The following is a 20,191-nucleotide window of genomic DNA, read 5'->3' as shown; positions in this document are numbered from 1 at the left end:
CTACTACTGCTTTCTGGGACTCAATTAAGAACACAGGTACATAAACAGGTGTGCGGACAAATCTTTCCTTTTGTTCAGGATTGAAACACTGCCTTATGTAAGTTTTAAAAATCACTTGATAGGATCACATGGTCTAGAGATTATCACAGTGTCATACCAATTACAAGTACTTTGTAACATATGATCTAAGAGAGCCATTTAAAGTTACTCTCTACTGTTATAATTTAACGCAAGCACAAGTTTTAGTTACCCCCATTGTCTCACTTGGTAAACGAATAAAGCACTTGTGCGAAATCTTGCTGTTTGCCTAGCGGTTTATATATCAAATTAGTGCACCATTCATTTTTATTCTAAAACTATGTGTGTTTATCAAGATTACATTAACAGTATACTATCATTACGTCACTACAAAAACATTACGTATGTAAATATTTCCATATAATTATTACGCTATAACATTATTTTTCTTGATCTAAAATTTTCCTTATACATCATGTATAAATTCAAGTATCAAATGAACAAGGTGCATAAGAAATAAAATTACATATACTTTATAATAGACATACAAATACATATATAGGTGCACTATCAAAAATAGGTTTTCCTATCTTTCATGCAAAAGTTGACAGGAAAATTGGTCTTAACAGCAGTTAAACGATTTATTTTATTTATATCATTTTTGCAAAATAATATATATTTTACTATTAAAAATTTAAAATAAATTCACAATTTTTTTTATCAGTCAAATGTATAAAAAAGTTCGCTCATTTTGTCTTGATGTTTTTTTAGTAAATATGTTCACATTACACATTACAGTACATTAATGTATTTTATAAAGATAAGTATAATTTCATATTATAGGAAAATTGATCCAAAGCTATGGCTTAAAAATGATCAAGTTAGCAGTGCGCGAACTACTATAATGTTAAGATGTTCCCTTATAATAAATATCTGCTAAAATAATATAGTAAAATGTTAAAATGTTAGCAAGGACTATAGAGATTACTCTTAATTATCTGGCATGTATATTTTCAGAATATCTTGCATAGCGTTCTTCGATCCAAATACAAGAGCAAATACTCCAAAAGCACCTACTACAACATTCTTCCAAATGATCCAGTTGAATTTACCGAATCCGACATGCCAATAAGTGACTATCTCGATAATGGCTGGAATAATAAGCCCTAGAATAGAGAAGCAGAAGGCACCAATCAGTCCGATGAAGGGCGAGATGGTCGGAACGGCGATGGCCAGAAGGACGGCTGCCGTTACGAGGACAGTTCTCATGACGTAGTTCACTATGGTGGGGCGCGTGGTGAACTTGTCCTTTACTCCGTCCCATCCGATTTCCAGGCAGACGTAAAACTGCAGTCCAAAGGTGCAGAAAACTGCCACGCCTATCAGAACCATCACAATTTGGGCAGGGCTGAAATTAATTCCACGTTTATGTAGATTCTTTTCATTTTTATGCAAATCAATTATTAGAAATATCATAGGCACGCACAAAATAGGTACTGTGTGACAATTTCGGTCAAAACAATTAATGCGACATGAAGATTTTTAAATTTTTTTTAGTACTAATTACAATGCATATTAACACATTGTTTTCGGGTGGTTTTTTCATCAACCACAACCCTTATTACACTCGGAAAGTCTGCCACCTGACCATCAATATACTAACCAAACACAAGTAACCACAAACTCAATTCTGATCTGTACCTATAATGTTTTTTGGCGTCACTTGCGCTCTACCAAAAGTAGCAAATAGAACGCTTATAAATGTCTCCCGCTCTCTACTAACAGTATGTAAAATTATGCTACTAAGCATTTCTCACAAACAATGTGTTAAAATATATTTTAACAGTAAAAACTAATCTTTTTTGGAGGAGAAAATCTAAAGTACATTAACAGTTTTCAGTAATTGTGGTAACAATTAAAAAAAGTATAAAGGAAAAAGTGAAGTACCACGATTGCAAATTTGAAAGAGGGCCAAAAAAATAAAGAATTGAATCTAGATAGATAATATCATACGTACATTTCTTCCTGAGGTAAACTGAGCGTGATTGCACCTTCAACCTTATCACCATAGGTAACAAATCCGAGGAATCCCAACAAAATGTAAATTAGAGTTACTCCAGACATGCCCTTGTTCAAAACGCCGCACAATCCAACCATGTTTTGTGGTGTTTTCATACTGTTTTCCAGCGGCATCACAACTCCAATAGCTTCCATGGCAAAGATGGTGATTGAGAAGAAGTCAGGCCACATTGCTACATCAGCAACATACGGTAATTGGTCAAATGAAGATGGCATATCGCGGATAAGGTAGTAGAAGGTTATTCCAAGACCCAAGCCCATGAAAACATTGGCAACCATCGAAACTGGAGCCAAATACTTCAGGTTAGGCACCCACGATAGTAGAATAAGAGGAATAAGGAGTGATGCAATCATAATTCTTTGGTCCATTTCTTCCTTTGTGTAGAATTCAATTACCTGAAAAAATAAACACGCGCCATAAGTTCATTTCAGCCCGCCACTTTGGATCATCACACATCTCTTCTCTGCGATCTCGAGTTTAGCCCCCCAGGAGGAGTGATTGAATTCTGAACCCGAGACTCTCCTAAGAGCATGCTACTTTAAAGGCCATTGAATGTTTCCCACCATATTCTCGGATCCAAAACAGAATTTCTAGACTTCTAGTTAGACCCATATTTGCAAATCAAAAATTTAAGATAATAATCATCAAAATTTTACTTAATTTTACTTTGAATTTACATTAACTAGCTCTCAATATATCTGTCAGTAACAGATTAATTTAATGTATATTTAGAATATCATCACCGAGTTTCTAGATGTGACCCAGTTTTGGAAATCATAGGGATTAGTAGCTAGTTAACTCTGTCACTGTATTCCCACCAATCAAATCTTTTTTAGCGTAGCCGGGCGCTTAATGAATTATATTATTGCGAGTAAGGCCTTAAGCATTTCTTCATCTTTTCTGAAAGCATTTCTTTTCATTCTTGATAAATATTTGCTATAATCGCAATTACTATAGAGACTGAATGATGGATAATTTATTAAAATATAATTTATTAAACAAATAATAGTCACACACCTGATGAAGGCATGATACATCAGTAATCCTATTATTTAAAATGCAGGCCTTTTAATATTTTACACTTTATTCCCTCCCTTTTTGTATAATTTGACGAGAATAATATTAATTGTATTGTAATATTTTATAAATATGTATCACTATATTATTTATTTATACTGCTTTATACATTATGGGGTTAAGAATAATATAGTAGAAAAAATACCTTCTGAAAATTCTTGGCGATGATAACAGTATATACACTGCAAGTTCCAAAATATGTTATGAAGAGGCAGACGAGGATGAGAACCCTGAAAAAAGTATTTCATAAAAATTATCATTGGAAAACCCAATTCAGTTTTAACGGACACTACTTTATATACAACCAACATCAGCATGTGAACAGCTATGAAAATCTATGAAATTTTACCCATGTATATATCATCAGCTTAATTCCCAAAGTGACTGACTCCATCTGGACATTATGGAAAAAATATAATGATTTTATTTATACCATCCAGCGGAATTCAAAAATAAATAATAAAAAATAAACTTATATAACCATACATTCTTATGCGGCATTCTTACGAAAAATGTTTTTGGAAATAGTAAACTTCATTTAATGTTATAATTTGTATGTTTTTAATCTCTCCTGTAATTTAAGGGGCGTCACAACATAGTATTTTCATGCATATTGCTTTAACTATGAACTCTTTGATTGCAAATAATATATTTACATTTTAAATATTTTTTTAAATGTGCCAAACATTAGATTACCGCCAATCTAATTTCATTCAAACCTAACCTAACATTTTTCTTTTATTGATTGTAAGGTTAAATACTGACTTGGATGCATAGGCATATCTTCTTCCCCATTTAGGTCCGTGAGTAAACGCAGCTTCCGATACATCAGCAAAGTTCATAGTTGTTACTCGTGTCTTCTTATACAGGATATGCGCACATTGGACCTGTAAGCAATATATAAATTATATTCTGATACACTGTGCATTAATTTTACACCAATATGTGTCCATGTTTAATAGTTTCCAATTGCCCGCATAAACATAGTATGTTTTTAACAATCGCAAGCAATCTGCATTAAAAAATATGGATGATAAAATGAAAAGCGATGAAAAAGATGGGGGAAATATTTTTTGGAGTTATAAATGAGATTGCTATAAATATTTTCCATAAAGGCATATTTTATGGAGACAAACGGAACATTGTTATTACTTTAGTGAAAATATTAATTGATGTATTACCCAATACATTACGGAGTAATAGGGCATATAATACAAGAGAGAAAAAAAGATCATAAGAACTATCTTCACATACAATATTATGTAATATTGTAAATAAATATAATAAAATAATACAATAAAATGTTACTAAAATTCTGCAGAAGTTCAGAAGATTTTTGTAAATTTCAGTCTACTTTGAGATTTTTTTCAAAGAAAAGGTATTATAATTACCTTGATTTATGATTTATTTACAATATTGATTTGGCTTAAGTAAGATTGTTTTAAAATATGGGTTCAGTTAAGGTATTTGAGTTTTTCTTAATATAGCTATCATTAACAAAGAAAAGGACACGCAACCAAACAACTCAATATCTTTTTCTTCTTAATCTTTTAACTGCCAAAACCACATCTAACATTTCCGTTCTCGCAATACTGGGCATATGACATTTATGTATTTCACACAAAAATTTTCTCTACTCATATTTTTTTTGAATGTCAATATTGGACTACTGCTCTACTACCATCACGCCTTTTATCCGCAGGGATAGATAGAGAGGATAGAACGCCACACTTTTCTATACTGAGATACACTCCTCGCCTCCTTCACATCCATACATTTAGTCATACATGCCCTCCGATTACGCAGACTTTTGACATCACCAGATTTTAGGTTCTGATTGATCTGATTGTGCCAAGTCTTTTTCGTCAATATTGGAACTGCTGAGAAATCTCTTGGGATAGTTAGGAGAGGTAATAAGACATGACATTTGTTAAAAATAAAGGAATAAATAGTACAAAGAAATAAATGGGGACGCACGGTGGTTTACAATTCTTCTTCTTCTCCGTCTTATTTCTCATTGCTGAGGGTTGTGACCCTTGCAGAAGCAATGACTCTTCTCCAGTTATCCCTTGACTGCGCTGCCCGTAGCGCTCCAACCACTGAGGTGCCTGCTGCTGCCTTAATTTGATCGGTCCATCGTGTGGGGGATCTTCCTCTCCCTCTCTTCTCCTCGTTGCCACGCACAACGTGTCCAAAGAACTGGAGAATCCGTCAAGTACAGATATTGGCCAGAGTCAAGCCATCCAAGCGTAGTTCCTGGCGAATGGACTCATTGGTGCGTCTAGCTGTCCACAGGTGTCTAGGTTTACAAAAGCGAATCCCAAAACTCAGTTCAGCTATTAAAAACTAGTTGAAGTGTATGTACTTACTAAAACGTAGGAGCAGTGTGTGCAGATAACAGCTACCAGAATAGTGAAGAAAATTCCCAAAATAAGGCCAGCACTCTTGAATGCCACAGGCATAGCCAAAATGCCAGTTCCCAGTGAGGCCTTCAACAAGTGCGTCAGGGTATCACAGTCCCTAAAAGCATAAAACAAGTCTTTCCTCAAAACGTGCAAACCATCTCATTTTTCCTAATATTTTTAACAACTAAACTACCTTCTGCATTCAAATGCCCGCACTGCAAACAAATAAATATAAGTAAAGTATCATCATAAATGAATCATTATTTATATCGATTGTTGCCAGCCAAAAGGACTTGAGTGTGGCACTTATAATCCGCTGAAAGGTTGCCATTTACACTCACACCCTTTTGGCAAGAGTGTCTTTAAATATTATGTATATTTATGTATATGTAGAGTTAAAAATTACTAACTAACTTTGTTTTTCTTCATTATTCTAAACGTAATGAAAAATTCTCATTAATAACATTAATATTATCTGCACTTAAGCACTTTGGAATACTAAATATAGTGTAGGTGTGAAAATTTTGTCACTCAATCCTTTAGCATAGAAATAGACCAAGACAATAGAATATAATAGCCTAACATAGCTTGACGCAATATATTAATTTTCACCCAACATGTCTTACATAGTCTGTTTTTGCTCTATGATAATGACGTAAATAAAATACACAAAATAGCTTATAGTTCCTGGGAAATGTTGTGAGTAGCAAAGCCATGATTTACAAGACTACTATCAGCCAGTGTCTCACTTCTACAAACATAATAATAAACAGAATGCATGAATTTAAAAAATACTTTATACGAAAATTATTCTTCTTACTTCAATCTCTATCTTCATACAAATAGTAAATGGCACCCTGTCAGATTGATGCACTGTTGATCGCCAATTACATGAAAGAATGTAAATGGGGGAGGAAAAGTAGGTAGGAAAAGGGAGAATAAAAGCAATGAGGATACATATTTGTAATAACTTCATCTTTTAAATTTCATTATCATTGAATGAGTATTTAATTTTAAATCTATAGGTGATGATATACGCTTGAGTAATAAATTTCTTAAATTTTAATATCTATCCATTTGCTGATGTCTTTCTGACATTTCCTTCCGTATTTCAGGGCCAATATACAATAGTCAGGGTTTGCGTCTAGCATTGTATATTTATTACCCCAAATGATAGACATGCCATACAAAGCTATGAGTATGTTGAAAGTGCTTATTACAAATGGCACAATACACCTTAGATAAAATTACTAATATATAGGACAAGACAATAGAATCATTTTTTGACAAGACACATGTTTCAAAAGGGTTGTAACCATCTCATATTGCATCTAGAGTAAGTCTTCTGATCGACAGCAAAATTGTATATTATTATCAAAATAACCATACATTATAGAACAACAAAACAATACAGGAAGATGATCCCGCTTCATGTGAGAAAACATTCCAATAAGTAAAAGTTAATAGGACTAAACTAAAAAGAGGTTATGAGAATATGTTAACAAGTTAATATTAATGATATCAATTGCGCCAATTTGGGAAAATATTAAAAAAAAAAACTGGATAAATTAAAACCGAGAAAAAGTATCTAATACCCTTCCAATCAGGTAACCGAAATATTATTCGGTACCCATTAGGTACACCTACAAACAAAATCATGATCGATTTCGGAGAATACCAGGGACTACTGAATAATATTAAAACAGCGTTAAGCAGGTCTTACTGATTGATAATTTAATTTCAAATCAATATTCTTTTTCTTAAATCTGATATTAATATGCTTAAAGGGTCAATACAAACAAATTTGTATTTTTTTGATTTTTGTATGGCTGTAGACGCTAAGAGTGTCAAGTATAGCATTTTAAATTTTCACACAATCTAGAATCAAACATGGATATGTAGTGGGTAAGTTGACTGAAAGTGTCAGATAAAATAAATGACAATAAGAAATGCATAAACAGGACGGTGAAAATACAATGCTCCATAAATTAAATGAGTTTCACAGGTAAGAATCACTCGCACAGAGAATAATGAATATTAAAGTTCAACGCGTAGTTACATACATAAATAATTAGCCAGGTTTTAACACAAAATCGAAAGGGGAATTTATTTATTCATACGCATATTACTAAATCATTAAAATGTGTCCATCATATTAAGGTAAACCATGGTCTTATCAATAAATCTCCGACAGTTATTGATACCATCCCATTAAAATTCAAAATTAAACATTGTTTTTAAATATGTATTTTAACTACATCAAAAAATGAAGGAAGAGAAAGTATCACTATTATAATGTGAATATTGGAAAACGAATGTGGGAAAATTGATAAATCGCTACCTGATAAGGTCATAACATCTTCAAAAATAATAATTCGCCATCATGAACCTTGTATTTTATTTTTGTTTTTGTTTTGAACATCGTTGTGTCGAACAACATTGGCTATCCCGTGCAAAGGGGAACAAAAGGAAACACCTTTATATGATAGCAAACAGATATGTCAATGTGAAGTTATGCGCAAGTTATGACTGGACAGTTAAAATTTGAAAATGATAAATACAACTATTTTATTTATTGTTTCGGCATTAACTTTGTGGTAAGACATGTTACAATGATTAAAGAAAACACTTGTTTTTTACCACTTGAGTTTTATTATAGACTACATGTTTCAGAAGTTAAACTTCCATCATTCAGGTCTGTATAATAATTAAAATATAACATATAAAATTGTTCTATAAATAAGGAGAGGGGAAAGAAAGGGGAAGGGGTTAGTCAATATATCATAGCGGTCTTGTTAGTAATTATTTTTCGGAATTTGCAAATCATATAATATATACTAATCACTCATTTCACTCTCATAAATTAAAATTATTACACCTTGTTCCATATAAAGGCCAAAATATAAATTATCTTGAAAATTTAGAAATACAAAAAAACCTGAATTCTAATAATAATTTATTAAATAATATATTGTTTCAAAATTCTTCGCCATTGCTTTCCATTTTTCCTTTGTTTTCAAACTCCGTTCCTTGACTAACCCCTTCCCCTTACTTTCCCCTCTCCTTATTTATAGAACAATTTTATATTTTATATTTTAGTTATTATACAGACCTGAATGATGGAAGTTTAACTTCTGAAACATGTAGTCTATAATAAAACTCAAGTGGTAAAAAACGAAGTGTTTTCTTTAATCATTATATTCAAATATCATTTAAATATTCATGAATGCATAATCAGTTATTTATTGATGAGTGAATGCCAGTTTCCAATTTGTTTAATCCGATATGCTTCCCGAGTGCTATCCTACTGTATATTTACAAAGTGGTATAGCTATTCCCAATGAACACCAAACGAAATTTTTATTCATAAGTGAAAGCCAATTTGTAAAATCCGATATTCCCCCCGAGTGCTATATCCTGTTGTATATTAACAAAGATGCAATTTTTCAATTTTCAATGAACGCATTACAAGTTATTTATTATTTATTAGTCATTAATGAGTGAAGCATCGCTCAAACATAATGGATCATTACTTTAACCCTTCCAATACAAATTTATTTAAATACAATTATTTTCACTCATACACCGTTGGATGCTTTCTTAGTATCACTTCTTTTCTCCAATATATTCTACTTGATTGTACTCTTCATCATTTATCCACACGTAGTGGTCATATGCAGTCCAGGGAAACATATTAAATATTAAATCACATCTATTTATAAATGTGTTTGCTACATTTTTAAATGTGCATAATTATAAAATGTGCAGTGAAAGGGTTAAACAATAATGCTAAACGGCAAACTAAAAATTAATAACACTTAATCTTATACTACGTATACATAAAATTAATATCTAATGTATCGGGTTGTGGTCCCATGGTTAGTGTCGCGGACTCTTAAGTCAGAGATTCTCGGTTCGAACCCATTTTTTACGACAATTTGATATCATTTTCTAATAATGAGCCGCTTAGGCTCACAAAAATAGTATGAAATTGAAATATTTGTGTAAATTATAAAAAAAACACAAATATTTCTCTTTTTTTTTAAATGAATTATTCTATACTCTGTTTATAAAAGGCTGTAAAAAGAGGGTTTTAGATGCAAACTTTGAAATCTCTACAAAAGGAGTTACTATGCTGTCAATATAGCAAAGAAAATTTGAATTTTGTTACTCAGAAACGGTTTTGTACCACATTTAATATTTTTTAATGTAGTTTATTATCGTCTGAAATACATTTAAGAAATATCATTTTGACATCAATAACTTAGCTGCTTCCAACACCATCACTCAAATGTTAATTCGCATATACATACAATTAAATAATCTTTAAAAAAATGTTTGTCTTTACGTTTCAAAAGAAGGCACATCCACAAAAGATAAATTGGAGATATTTTTTTCTTCATTCTTATACTAAGGTTAAAAAATGTTGCTTTATTATTCACTTTCCATATACTTAATATATTTTTTACAATTCTGAAAAATGCAGAAATGTTAGAGAATACTAATCCTAAAAAAATTACTCATATCTACATTGCGGATGTGATTATTTTGAAATAAAAGGACATATCGCTCACTCCTTTCAAGAACGTCATAAATCAAAAATCGTCAATTTTCAGTTGTGCATGTTTTCGGAATGCACAAAAAATGGACTATATCCTAGCAAAAGAGGTATATTTTTAACATAATATTTACCCGCTACAGGGCTGAAAGTGTTGTTTTTGCATTTTGAAGAAAAGGTATTGTTTAATTATTTTTTGAAATATACAAAATATTTTTCACATGGAGAAAAAACCTTCAGGTTTCACCTGAAAAGATCTGTTGCAGAGTTAAAAGTTCAATAAGTGGCTTGATATTTATTTTTTAAACATTGTAATATATTTTTAAACTTTAAAAACGTTCTCCTGCAAAATCAAGTTTTTTGATTTATGACGTTCTTGAAAGGAGTGAGCGATATGTTTATCATGTTGGTACCTACCGTAAAATAAAACAATTCTAAAAAAATTGAAAAATCAAAAATATTCTTACGTAGTAGGATGTGCAACATTCCTTTCAGCGAACGGGTCAAACTGATCTCCAGTTTCCGGGTCTTGCGTGAATTTGTATCTGAAAAATATATAAGGGAAAGATGTTGTTAATTTAATATCTAACACTGGAATTTGACTTCAACAGACACATGCAAATTAACTAGTTCCCTGACTAGCCCGAGCGTGACTTGGGCAAGGAGTTTTTATTGCATTTGATGAGCCCAAGCACTGTTTGGGTAAATTGTATTTCGACTTGTCACTCCTGCTTTGCCAGAGTCAAATATACACCCATTTGTTTTTATTGAATAACCCGAGAGGTGTTCGGACAGTCGTGTTTCGTGTTGCAGAGTCCGTCTTGCACCCACAAAACTTCATGGCAGTGAAATGTCCCAACTGGGAGACCTTCCAGAAAGGAGACTGCATCTACAATGAACGGATATGGAATATGGGACATCTCCCGAGGCTCGAGGATTATTCTTCCTCAGGACGAAAAGATCATGGTTGTATGGCCTGGGAGAAGAAGGCACTCTAACCGATCATCCTTGGTATTACACTATTATCGGCGACGACTAATGGATTGTAATTAATAAAACCATCATATGATTTCTTGCACGGACAAATTGTCTCTACATAATTCATCAGTTAAGTGGTTAACGGTGTACAAGCTACACAAGCTAGTAGAAGTACAGGTATGCAGCCCCTAAATCTCCAGCTATTTCTGCAATTCTCTTTTTCCCACCTACTTTTCTTTTTCTTTTTCCTTTTTCATATGGCAGTAATGAATTCTATGTATATCCCATAAATTTTACTCCACTCCTAGACTTGTCTTAATAAATTAATTTATGCAATGCCTTATGCACTGATTGTTTGCTAATACTAGGAGTCAAAGAAAAACATTGAAATCATCCGGGGAAAAGGCGGAGCCGCAAAATCTTCCGGATTACAGCGCGTTTTGAATTACGGAGCATTCGGATTATCGAACTGGCACTGTATTAGAAATGTGTGCTTTTTCTTTTCTTTATTTACCGTTTAACCAGACTTAATTGCAAAAAAATGTCATTTAAAGCATCATCTGTGTGAGGTCAGTCAACTTGAGGATCGAATAATATCTATCAATAAAACACCCGATAGTATTGTTCTCTACATTGAAAACATTGCACAAAAGCAAGCCAAGGAAGATAAGTTTATGTTTTTTGGATGCCCTTGGCTTCTCATATTTGCCTATAAAGAACAAGAGAAGTTTGTGTGTACCATCAGCATCGATTAGTCTCATATTTTAAAGTTTCTTTCATCCCGCTGTTTAATTTGGTGCAGATAACATTTTGGTTGCCAGCATATTACAGTTTAAGCCTGTCTTGTCTACATTCACCAATTAGACGGAGAAGAAGATAATTTTACGTTATTGCATACTGTTACCTTCATGGTGTATGTATACATGATTTGTTTTGGGAATATAACCGGGATTTGTTTTGGGAATTTATCGAGTTTTCTATATTTTATAGTCATACCTCTGTAGACTCTTACACCCACGGGCAAATTGTTGGTATAAGCTCAGGAAATGTAAAAATAAAGAGGTTTACTCACTTAGACACTATCTTGTGCTTTGGTGCATCTGAACGTATGAACGTTTCCAATTCCTGTGGAGGTTGTAAGTTCCCATTTGATTCCTGAAAATATTTTCAAACATAAAAAAATTAATGCACCCAACCAAAGATTTTTTTATCACTTACAGTCGAACTTAGTTATTACGAGCACGGATACAGCGAGATCTCAGATATAACGAGGAAACATTCGTTAATATTTTAGTATATGATTTTCTCCATACTTTATTCATGGTTATAACAAGCAACATCTAGGCTATAGCAAGCAAAAAGAGATCGTCTTTTTTTTAATGAAGTAAATATTTTAATGTTTTAAAACATTTTCGGCCTTAAGCAATAAAATCCGACTGGGCAATTAGACCGATGGCACTGGGGTCAGATTACGTTTATGACACTAAGTACTAAATTATTGTTATCACTGACAATTTAAAAAAAGGTTCAATGCTTTTGGGTTTTAATTGCATGTTGCAAATTGCAAGCTTTGTCATGTCTGTAGGGTCCTACTTTATAACAATAAACAACTTTTTCATAATATTTTAATGTCATGCTTGTTTTGGGGATTTCCACAATATTTTCCACATTTTATATGTTCTTTACGAGTATTTACTCTGGGCAATGAATACTAAACATTATGAGATGGGTAATGTCAGATCAGTTCTCTTCAGTAGATAACTTAACGATTACCCTCGAATTAAAAACATGTCTACTAATAAGAGAAAGTATCTCTCAACTCGTGAAAAGGCGGAAATTACTGGTGAAAAAGAATGTGGCTTGTAAAATGTTAAAGTTTGTAAAATGTTTTCAACATTCGTATTGTCAACGTTGTATTTTTATCTGCATTTGAAAAGAACATCAGGGACCCGAAAAAAATAGGAACAAAATAGGATCGTACGAATGTTGATGAAACTTTACAACAATGGTTTTGTACCCAAAGAAGCGCAAGATTTTCCGAATTTTATATGAAAAGTTAATTGACAGAAAAATATGACATATGACATGGGTTTATTGTTTATTTTAAAAAAATATGACATGGGTTTATTGTTTATTTTGTTTGAATTACGATTTATTCTGATTTCAGATACTTCATGTCTTCATATGATAGGTATGTTTATAAAAAAATACATTAACTTGGATATAACGAGTAACGGTTATAACGAGCAAAGTCAGTCCTGTCATCCTCGTTATAACCGAGTTCGACTGTATATTGGTTCATGTTATGGACATTATAATCTGCATGTTGGAAATCAATAAGGCTCATAACATATTTATTATTATAATATTTTCTAGTACTTACGCTAACCATTTTGATGACTTGTCCCTCTCTTAGCCTTGAATTATAGAAAATCTGAAACAAAAAAGATAAAATTTATTTTTATTTGATTTATTTTTAATAATATATATAATTCAATCAGTGACCGTTGAGATGACTAAATATAGTAGTACGCTGTATCATTTTTGGGAATTTTGAATACATGTTTTATTACATAAAAAAATTAGAGCAATGTGTATTTGACAAAATTTCATGGCAGATATCAAAGCTGTAATAAAATGTAATAATAAGAATAATTTTTAAAAAAATTTAAAAAATCAGTACATTCTATATCGAAATTTTATATATTTTTCTTGCTTATAAATTATTACTAATTTTAGATGTGTGAAGTCACATGTCGCTCATTCCTTTCAAAAACGTCATAAATCAAAAAACTTGATTTTTGAGGAGAACGTTTTTAAAGTTTAAAAATATAATACAATGTATTAAAAATAAATATCAAGCTACTTACTGAACTTTTTACTGTGCAACAGACTTTTTGGGTAAAACCTGGAGGTTTTTTCTCCATTTGAAAAATATTTGGTATATTTAAAAAAATAACTAAACAATACCTTTTCTTCAAAATGCAAAAACAACACTTTCTGCCCTGTAGCAGGTAAATATTAAGTTTAAAATATGCCGCTTTTGCTGGGATATAGTACATTTTTTGGGCATTCCGAAAACATGCACAACTGAAAATTTACGATTTTTTTTATTTATGACGTTCTTGAAAGGAGTGAGCGATGTGTCCCGTTTTGTGTTTTTTCTTCCACAGCTTTGATGTCTGCCTACACCAAAATATGTTTTGTGTGTATATTTTTCTTGTATATAGTTTAAAAATATTGTTAATGAACATAGATAACGAAAATATATTTTTTATTTACATTTGTGTACGAGTATATTTGAAAACAGTCAAGTATTTTTCATTATCTCCGCAATAACAAAAGTTATTGCTTTTATTACATACTTGAGCTTATCATTGAAGGTCAGAAATAATCAAAGTTTTCATGATGATCATAAACACATTCACAAAAAAATTGTGTAACATCATTTTAACCCTTTGTTTACCAAAATCCGATTATCGGCTTTCGGTCCTTTAGCGAGAAACATCGGATCCGTCGGATCTGACGTCATGATTTATAAAAGTATCAGATACATTTTGGACAGTATGGCGAGTGTTTTTGCCTAGAATTTTCAATCATGAATTACATGAAATTATAGTAACTTTAAACATAAAGAGTAAACCCACTCACAAGTAGGCATAGGCTATGAAACTTTTAAAGTTGAAGCCTGAGTAGGGACATGATAAACGGTGTTGCATAAGCCGTAGCTAGATTTCAGAGTCACTTGGACGTTAGGTAATTCAAAAATTTGGACAGTATGTTAGGGATTATTTCAGGGTTGTGCAAAAATTATCGATTCATATTATCGTTTTTTAAATACGTTATACATCGAAATTTAGAATACATCTTACAGTTAGTTGTAATATTACAAAAATTTATGTTACAAAAATACTTAAAAAAACAACGAGAAAAACAAAGCATATTGAACGAAAAATATTTTTATAACTCGTCATATAACCGCCGGAGATATAGCAAAAAAATCAGTCGCAGAACAATTATTTATTATGTTTTAGTTTTCATTTACAAATGAAGATGGAAGCTTTGCTTCCGAAACTAGTCGTCTTAAATAAACTCAAGTGTCTTGACCCATCCGCCTATCTGCCGCCAAACGTTGGCGGTAGGTATGTTTTTATATTCGAATAACAGCCGCAGGTTAAGCCACGCCCACATCCGTGGTAGATCGTATTATAAAGATACTTTAGTGTGATATCTACAAATCAGTAAAGAAAGCTTTTTGTAATGCATTATTTCTTACAATTTTAACACAAATTTACTGACGACACTTGACCAAAGATGTCCCTGTAAGGATAGAATTACCCTTTTGATTGAAATATCAACTTAAATCAGTTAGAAATCAAAACTTTACATCCAAGGCATAATGTTTTATTTATTTATAAATGATATTTTTTATTTATAAATGATACTAAACATAAAATATATATATATATATACATCCGCTTACTAACGGAATCTTTTAAGTATGCATTTGGGCTATGTATGTATGTAATTGTAATTAGCCCTATATATATATATATGCAAAGTGGGATTGTGCAGAGTATATTTTAACACGCTCACATACTTATATGGAGTCCATTCGTTTCCTTTTTATTTTTAACTGTATATCTTTCTCATATTTGTCAATGCTAAAAAGTATATTTAGCTGTTATCTTTTATACATATAGTATAGCATACTGAAAGTACGAGTAGTTATGTTTTAGCATATTTTTGATAACTCTGTTATACTCTTCATTATTTTATCTCATTTTGTTTTTACATACTATTTGCTGAATAACCCATTAATTATTTGTGAATATTCATTGAATGGATATTCACAAAGACAGAAATCATTCACTGACCGACCGCCGACAGTGTAACACGTCTTTCGACGCCCGATATTTTTAAAGAATTTATATTGGATATTTTTTAAGTATATAGATTTTTTTACTCCTTTCCTTTTAATAACTCTTTTCTTTGCAAAATCGTATAATTATTTCGAAGAAAAACTTCTCTTGTCAATGCAAAAATAGTGTTTTAACGAAAGAAAAATACGTAAAATGTTACCTAGATTTAGAGAATATTAAGTTGCGACTTAACGAATACTGGGTCCTAATGTCTTATTACTATTTGTAGATGATTAATTATGACTAACAATAGATTTATGCCACGATGTTGGTTTATTTGCTAATAATTTAATATAAAAAATCGCAAGACTATCGATAACTTTCTTATTGATTCTGTAGAGAACTAAGGGAGATAATTAAGGTTTAAACATTAGATATTTGAATAAAACGTGCATTCGCATACGTCATCGAATTTCCGTTATCGAAAGTTTTATGACGTCATATGGTTTATAGAGCTGTAATAATAGTAGATTGTTTGTTTACCCACTACACTACCATTTATGTTATACAAATATGAGGAAGGGGGGGGGGGTGGGAGGGTGGACCACAGACAACAACAAATAGAGCCGCCAATAATTTAGCAATGTTACCAATATTAAAATAAGTCCATCGTTGCTGTGACGTCATTCATTACCAACTTACGAGAACAACGTTTTTAGGAAGGTGAATTTTCCAAAAGAAAATGAAAGAAAATATTGATTATATCGGCTGTTATAAACACAAAACGAGTCTAATACAATCCTTTATAGGTTGAGTGTGTTAAATTAGGTATTCCTCCCGTCTGAAAATGATCCATTCGGCTTATACGACGATATAAATGCTAACAAAATAATTACTGTTATTCAGCGCATGTCCATTTTTAACCCTAGATTACTGAACTATCCTACAAATGACAAATTTTAAAAGGTTCAATCTTTAAGTAGTATTACTAGTTTGTTTTGGAAGGTTGTAAGACATCGCATCTTAGGAATAAGCCCGCCAATGTATAATATTACACATATCGCTCACTCCTTTCAAGAACGTCATAAATCAAAATACTTGATTTTTCAGGAGAACTTTTAAGAATATAATACAATGTATTAAAAATAAATATCAAGCCACTTACTGAACATTTTACTGAGCAACAGATCTTTTTAGGTAAAATCTGAAGTTTTTTTCTCCATTTGAAAAATATTTAGTTTTTTGAAAAAAATAATTAAACAATGCATTTTCTTCAAAATGCAAAAACAAACACTTTCTGCCCTGTAGCGGTTAAATATTAAGTTAAAAATATGCCGCTTTTGCTGGGATATAGTACATTTTATGGACATTCCGAAAACGCGCACGACTGATAATTTACAATTTTTGATTTATGACGTTCTTGAAAGGAGTGAGCGATATATTTTTTATAAGAAGTTGAATAAATAAATAAATATATGTTATTACTTACGATTCTCAATAAACATACATACTTATTGCATTAGAGATAAAATAACTAAATTAAATCACATAAAAAGAAAATATGAATGTTATCGGGTTCAGAAAGATAGTGAATGGCAACAACGTAGAAGCGACAGTCTTCCAACAAACTGTCAACTGGCAAACTGTCAACTGTCAACTGGCGTATAGATATAAATTCTAGTGGTTATTTGTCAATACTTAGCAATTCGTTTTGACAGCTGTCAGCTTAGATTTTGAAGCTTAGTTTTTAATGATATGTCAAGTTTATAATTTATTGATGATATCTTGAGTGTGTTGCAAACCCTCGTACATTTATCCTGAATTTGACTCCTTAAATCAATATTTTATCGATTTCTCTACATATATGAACTAGTCGTTGAGATGGAAACGTGGAGAGAACAAAGAATGAGAGGAAGATCCCCACACGATGGCCGATCAAGTTAATGCAATAATAATAAGATAATAATAATAATAAACCCTTATCCGCACCCCAATGGTGCATAGGGCACTGTTTCATATAAAAGCAGTGTTATCTTGATCGTTTTACACATGAAGGAAAGGTGATCAGCCCTCCGCTTCAGGTACCAGTCCAGGGTAATATTGAATAAATATTACAGTGAAAAAATCACTTATAATAAAGCACACATTTATTACGTATAATTTACACTCTACTCTTACGGTTACAGTTATGTATGTGTATGTATATATATATATATATATATATATATATATATATATATATATATATATATATAGTTATGTATATATATATATATATATATATATATATATATATATATATATATATATATATATATATATATATAAATATATGTGTGTGTGTGTGTGTTTGTGTATACAGAAATGAAATATGTTATTTTACTGATATCAGGCACTTTATCATAATATAGCAGATGCACAAATATATTTTTATCATGCGTAGATTTTTATCAGTCCAAAGATAGCTAGCCTCAAAATAGTGTGTATACACCATTTTTACACACGTAATTATCGGTTATCAAGCGTATCATAAGGCAACGAGCGCCGTAAAGCGCTAATTTTAGATGTTTAAAACATATATAAAATACAATGAGTAGGTGTCTATTTTCTACGGCGCATTTCTACACAAGTTGTAGGTGTACTAACGTGACTGAATAAGTACTCATTTGTCGACACCCATGTTAGTGACAGTTGGAAAATAGATCGTTAAAACATAAATACTCTTTTACATAATCTGGAAACTCATTTAAATTCATATTCCTTCTTAAAATAAACGATACAATTCAATACTTATTTCGTATTTTCATTTGCGTAATAGTATTTTCTTCGAAGTACAATGAATCGTATGAAACATATCGCTAACTCCTTTCAACAACGTCATATTTAAAAAAAACTTGATGTTTCAGGAGATCGTTTTTAAAGTTTAAAAATATAATACAATGTATTAAAAATATATATCAAGCCACTAATTGAACTTTTTAGGTAGAACCTGAAGGTTTTTTTTCCATTTGAAAAAAATTTTGAATATTTAAAAAAAATTAAACAATGCCCTTTCTTCAAAATGCAAAAACAACACTTTCTGCCCTGTAGCGGGTAAATATTAAGTTAAAAATATGCCGCTTTTGCTGGGATATAGTACATTTTCTGGGCATTTCGAAAACATGCACAACTGAAAATTGACGATTTTTGATATATTTAGAATATATGCACAAAAATATTTTAATGTATTTTTTCTAACTCCTTACCTTTCAATAGCTTTTTTTCTTTTCAAAACCATATAATTATTTCAAGAAAAACGCTAAAAAGTATTACGTAAAATGTTACCTGGATTTACAGAAAAATAAGATATGACTTAACGAAAGATATGCCTTAAGAGAAAGAGCTGAAAAGCACACTACACGTCTAATGGGTATTGTCAGATCTATGAAAAGTACAAATACCTTGACCAATGGGTATTTGGAGATCTATGAGAAACATAAATAGGTACTGAAAGACCGATTTGTTATTATCTGTAAGCCACGAAAAACACAAATACATTTAGGATGTGTATTTTTCAACGTTGCAAATAAATAACTAACCTATGAAAAGCACAAGTATCCAGACAAATGAGTATTTGGAGATCTACGAGAAGTACAAATGGACCAAAAGGTATTCGTGGACTATGAATTTTTATTTATTGATTTGGCGTTTTTGTAGAACTCCATTTTAATTTATATATTAATTTTAAAATCAAACACAGATTTTTTGAGTCTACTAAGTTGTTTTATATTTAAAAAAAAACACTTTACAAAATTTATATTGTGACAATTGTTTCGCCTAGTTATGGAATTTTTAAACGAACACATTCGTCACAATATTATTTTTTATGTGTTTTTTAAAAAAATATAACTTAGAAGACTCAAAAAATCTGTGTTTGATTTAAAAATTAATACAAAAACTATGAATTTTTATTATATGTAAGATTTATAGATGGATGTTTATTTTTGAGTGAAGCAAGAAAATCGTGAATTCATATGGGTAATCAAAGGTATTTGGAGAATTTTCGATTTGAAAAACATTTTCAAAGAAAAATTGTAAAATGCATGCGGGTGTGGCATAACACCATATGATTTTGAAAGAAATATGAAAAAAAGTATTAAGTACTTTTTTTTCTTTTCATATTGAGTGTGTTCAAATAAGTACTTGTGCACAAATCTGGATTATCTCCAATTAG

At 31.2% G+C, this 20,191-nt stretch overlaps 1 protein-coding gene across 1 annotated transcript in view; it reads right to left on the bottom strand.

The window, feature by feature from the left end:
* Nucleotides 1-676: 676 nt before the first annotated feature.
* path (solute carrier family 36 member pathetic) overlaps nucleotides 677-20,191 on the bottom strand; it is a 59,478-nt gene continuing 39,963 nt past the window's right edge. Inside the window, exons 2-9 of the mRNA XM_088266113.1 lie at nucleotides 13,500-13,550; nucleotides 12,189-12,271; nucleotides 10,606-10,683; nucleotides 5,545-5,695; nucleotides 3,941-4,062; nucleotides 3,321-3,405; nucleotides 2,036-2,493; nucleotides 677-1,426 (exon numbers count right to left, since the gene is read on the bottom strand). Of these exons, the coding sequence (XP_088122239.1) occupies nucleotides 1,009-1,426; nucleotides 2,036-2,493; nucleotides 3,321-3,405; nucleotides 3,941-4,062; nucleotides 5,545-5,695; nucleotides 10,606-10,683; nucleotides 12,189-12,271; nucleotides 13,500-13,508 (1,404 nt within the window). The 5' untranslated portion in view covers nucleotides 13,509-13,550 and the 3' untranslated portion in view covers nucleotides 677-1,008. The remainder of the gene's footprint in view (nucleotides 1,427-2,035; nucleotides 2,494-3,320; nucleotides 3,406-3,940; nucleotides 4,063-5,544; nucleotides 5,696-10,605; nucleotides 10,684-12,188; nucleotides 12,272-13,499; nucleotides 13,551-20,191) is intronic.

Source organism: Brachycentrus maculatus, unplaced genomic scaffold, assembly GCF_059751285.1.
Source record: "Brachycentrus maculatus isolate JH-2025_06_01 unplaced genomic scaffold, ASM5975128v1 h1tg000261l, whole genome shotgun sequence".
Classification (NCBI taxonomy): Eukaryota; Metazoa; Arthropoda; class Insecta; order Trichoptera; family Brachycentridae; genus Brachycentrus; species Brachycentrus maculatus.
Note: the sequence above shows the minus strand (reverse complement) of the source record. Positions and strands in the feature narration are given on the sequence as shown.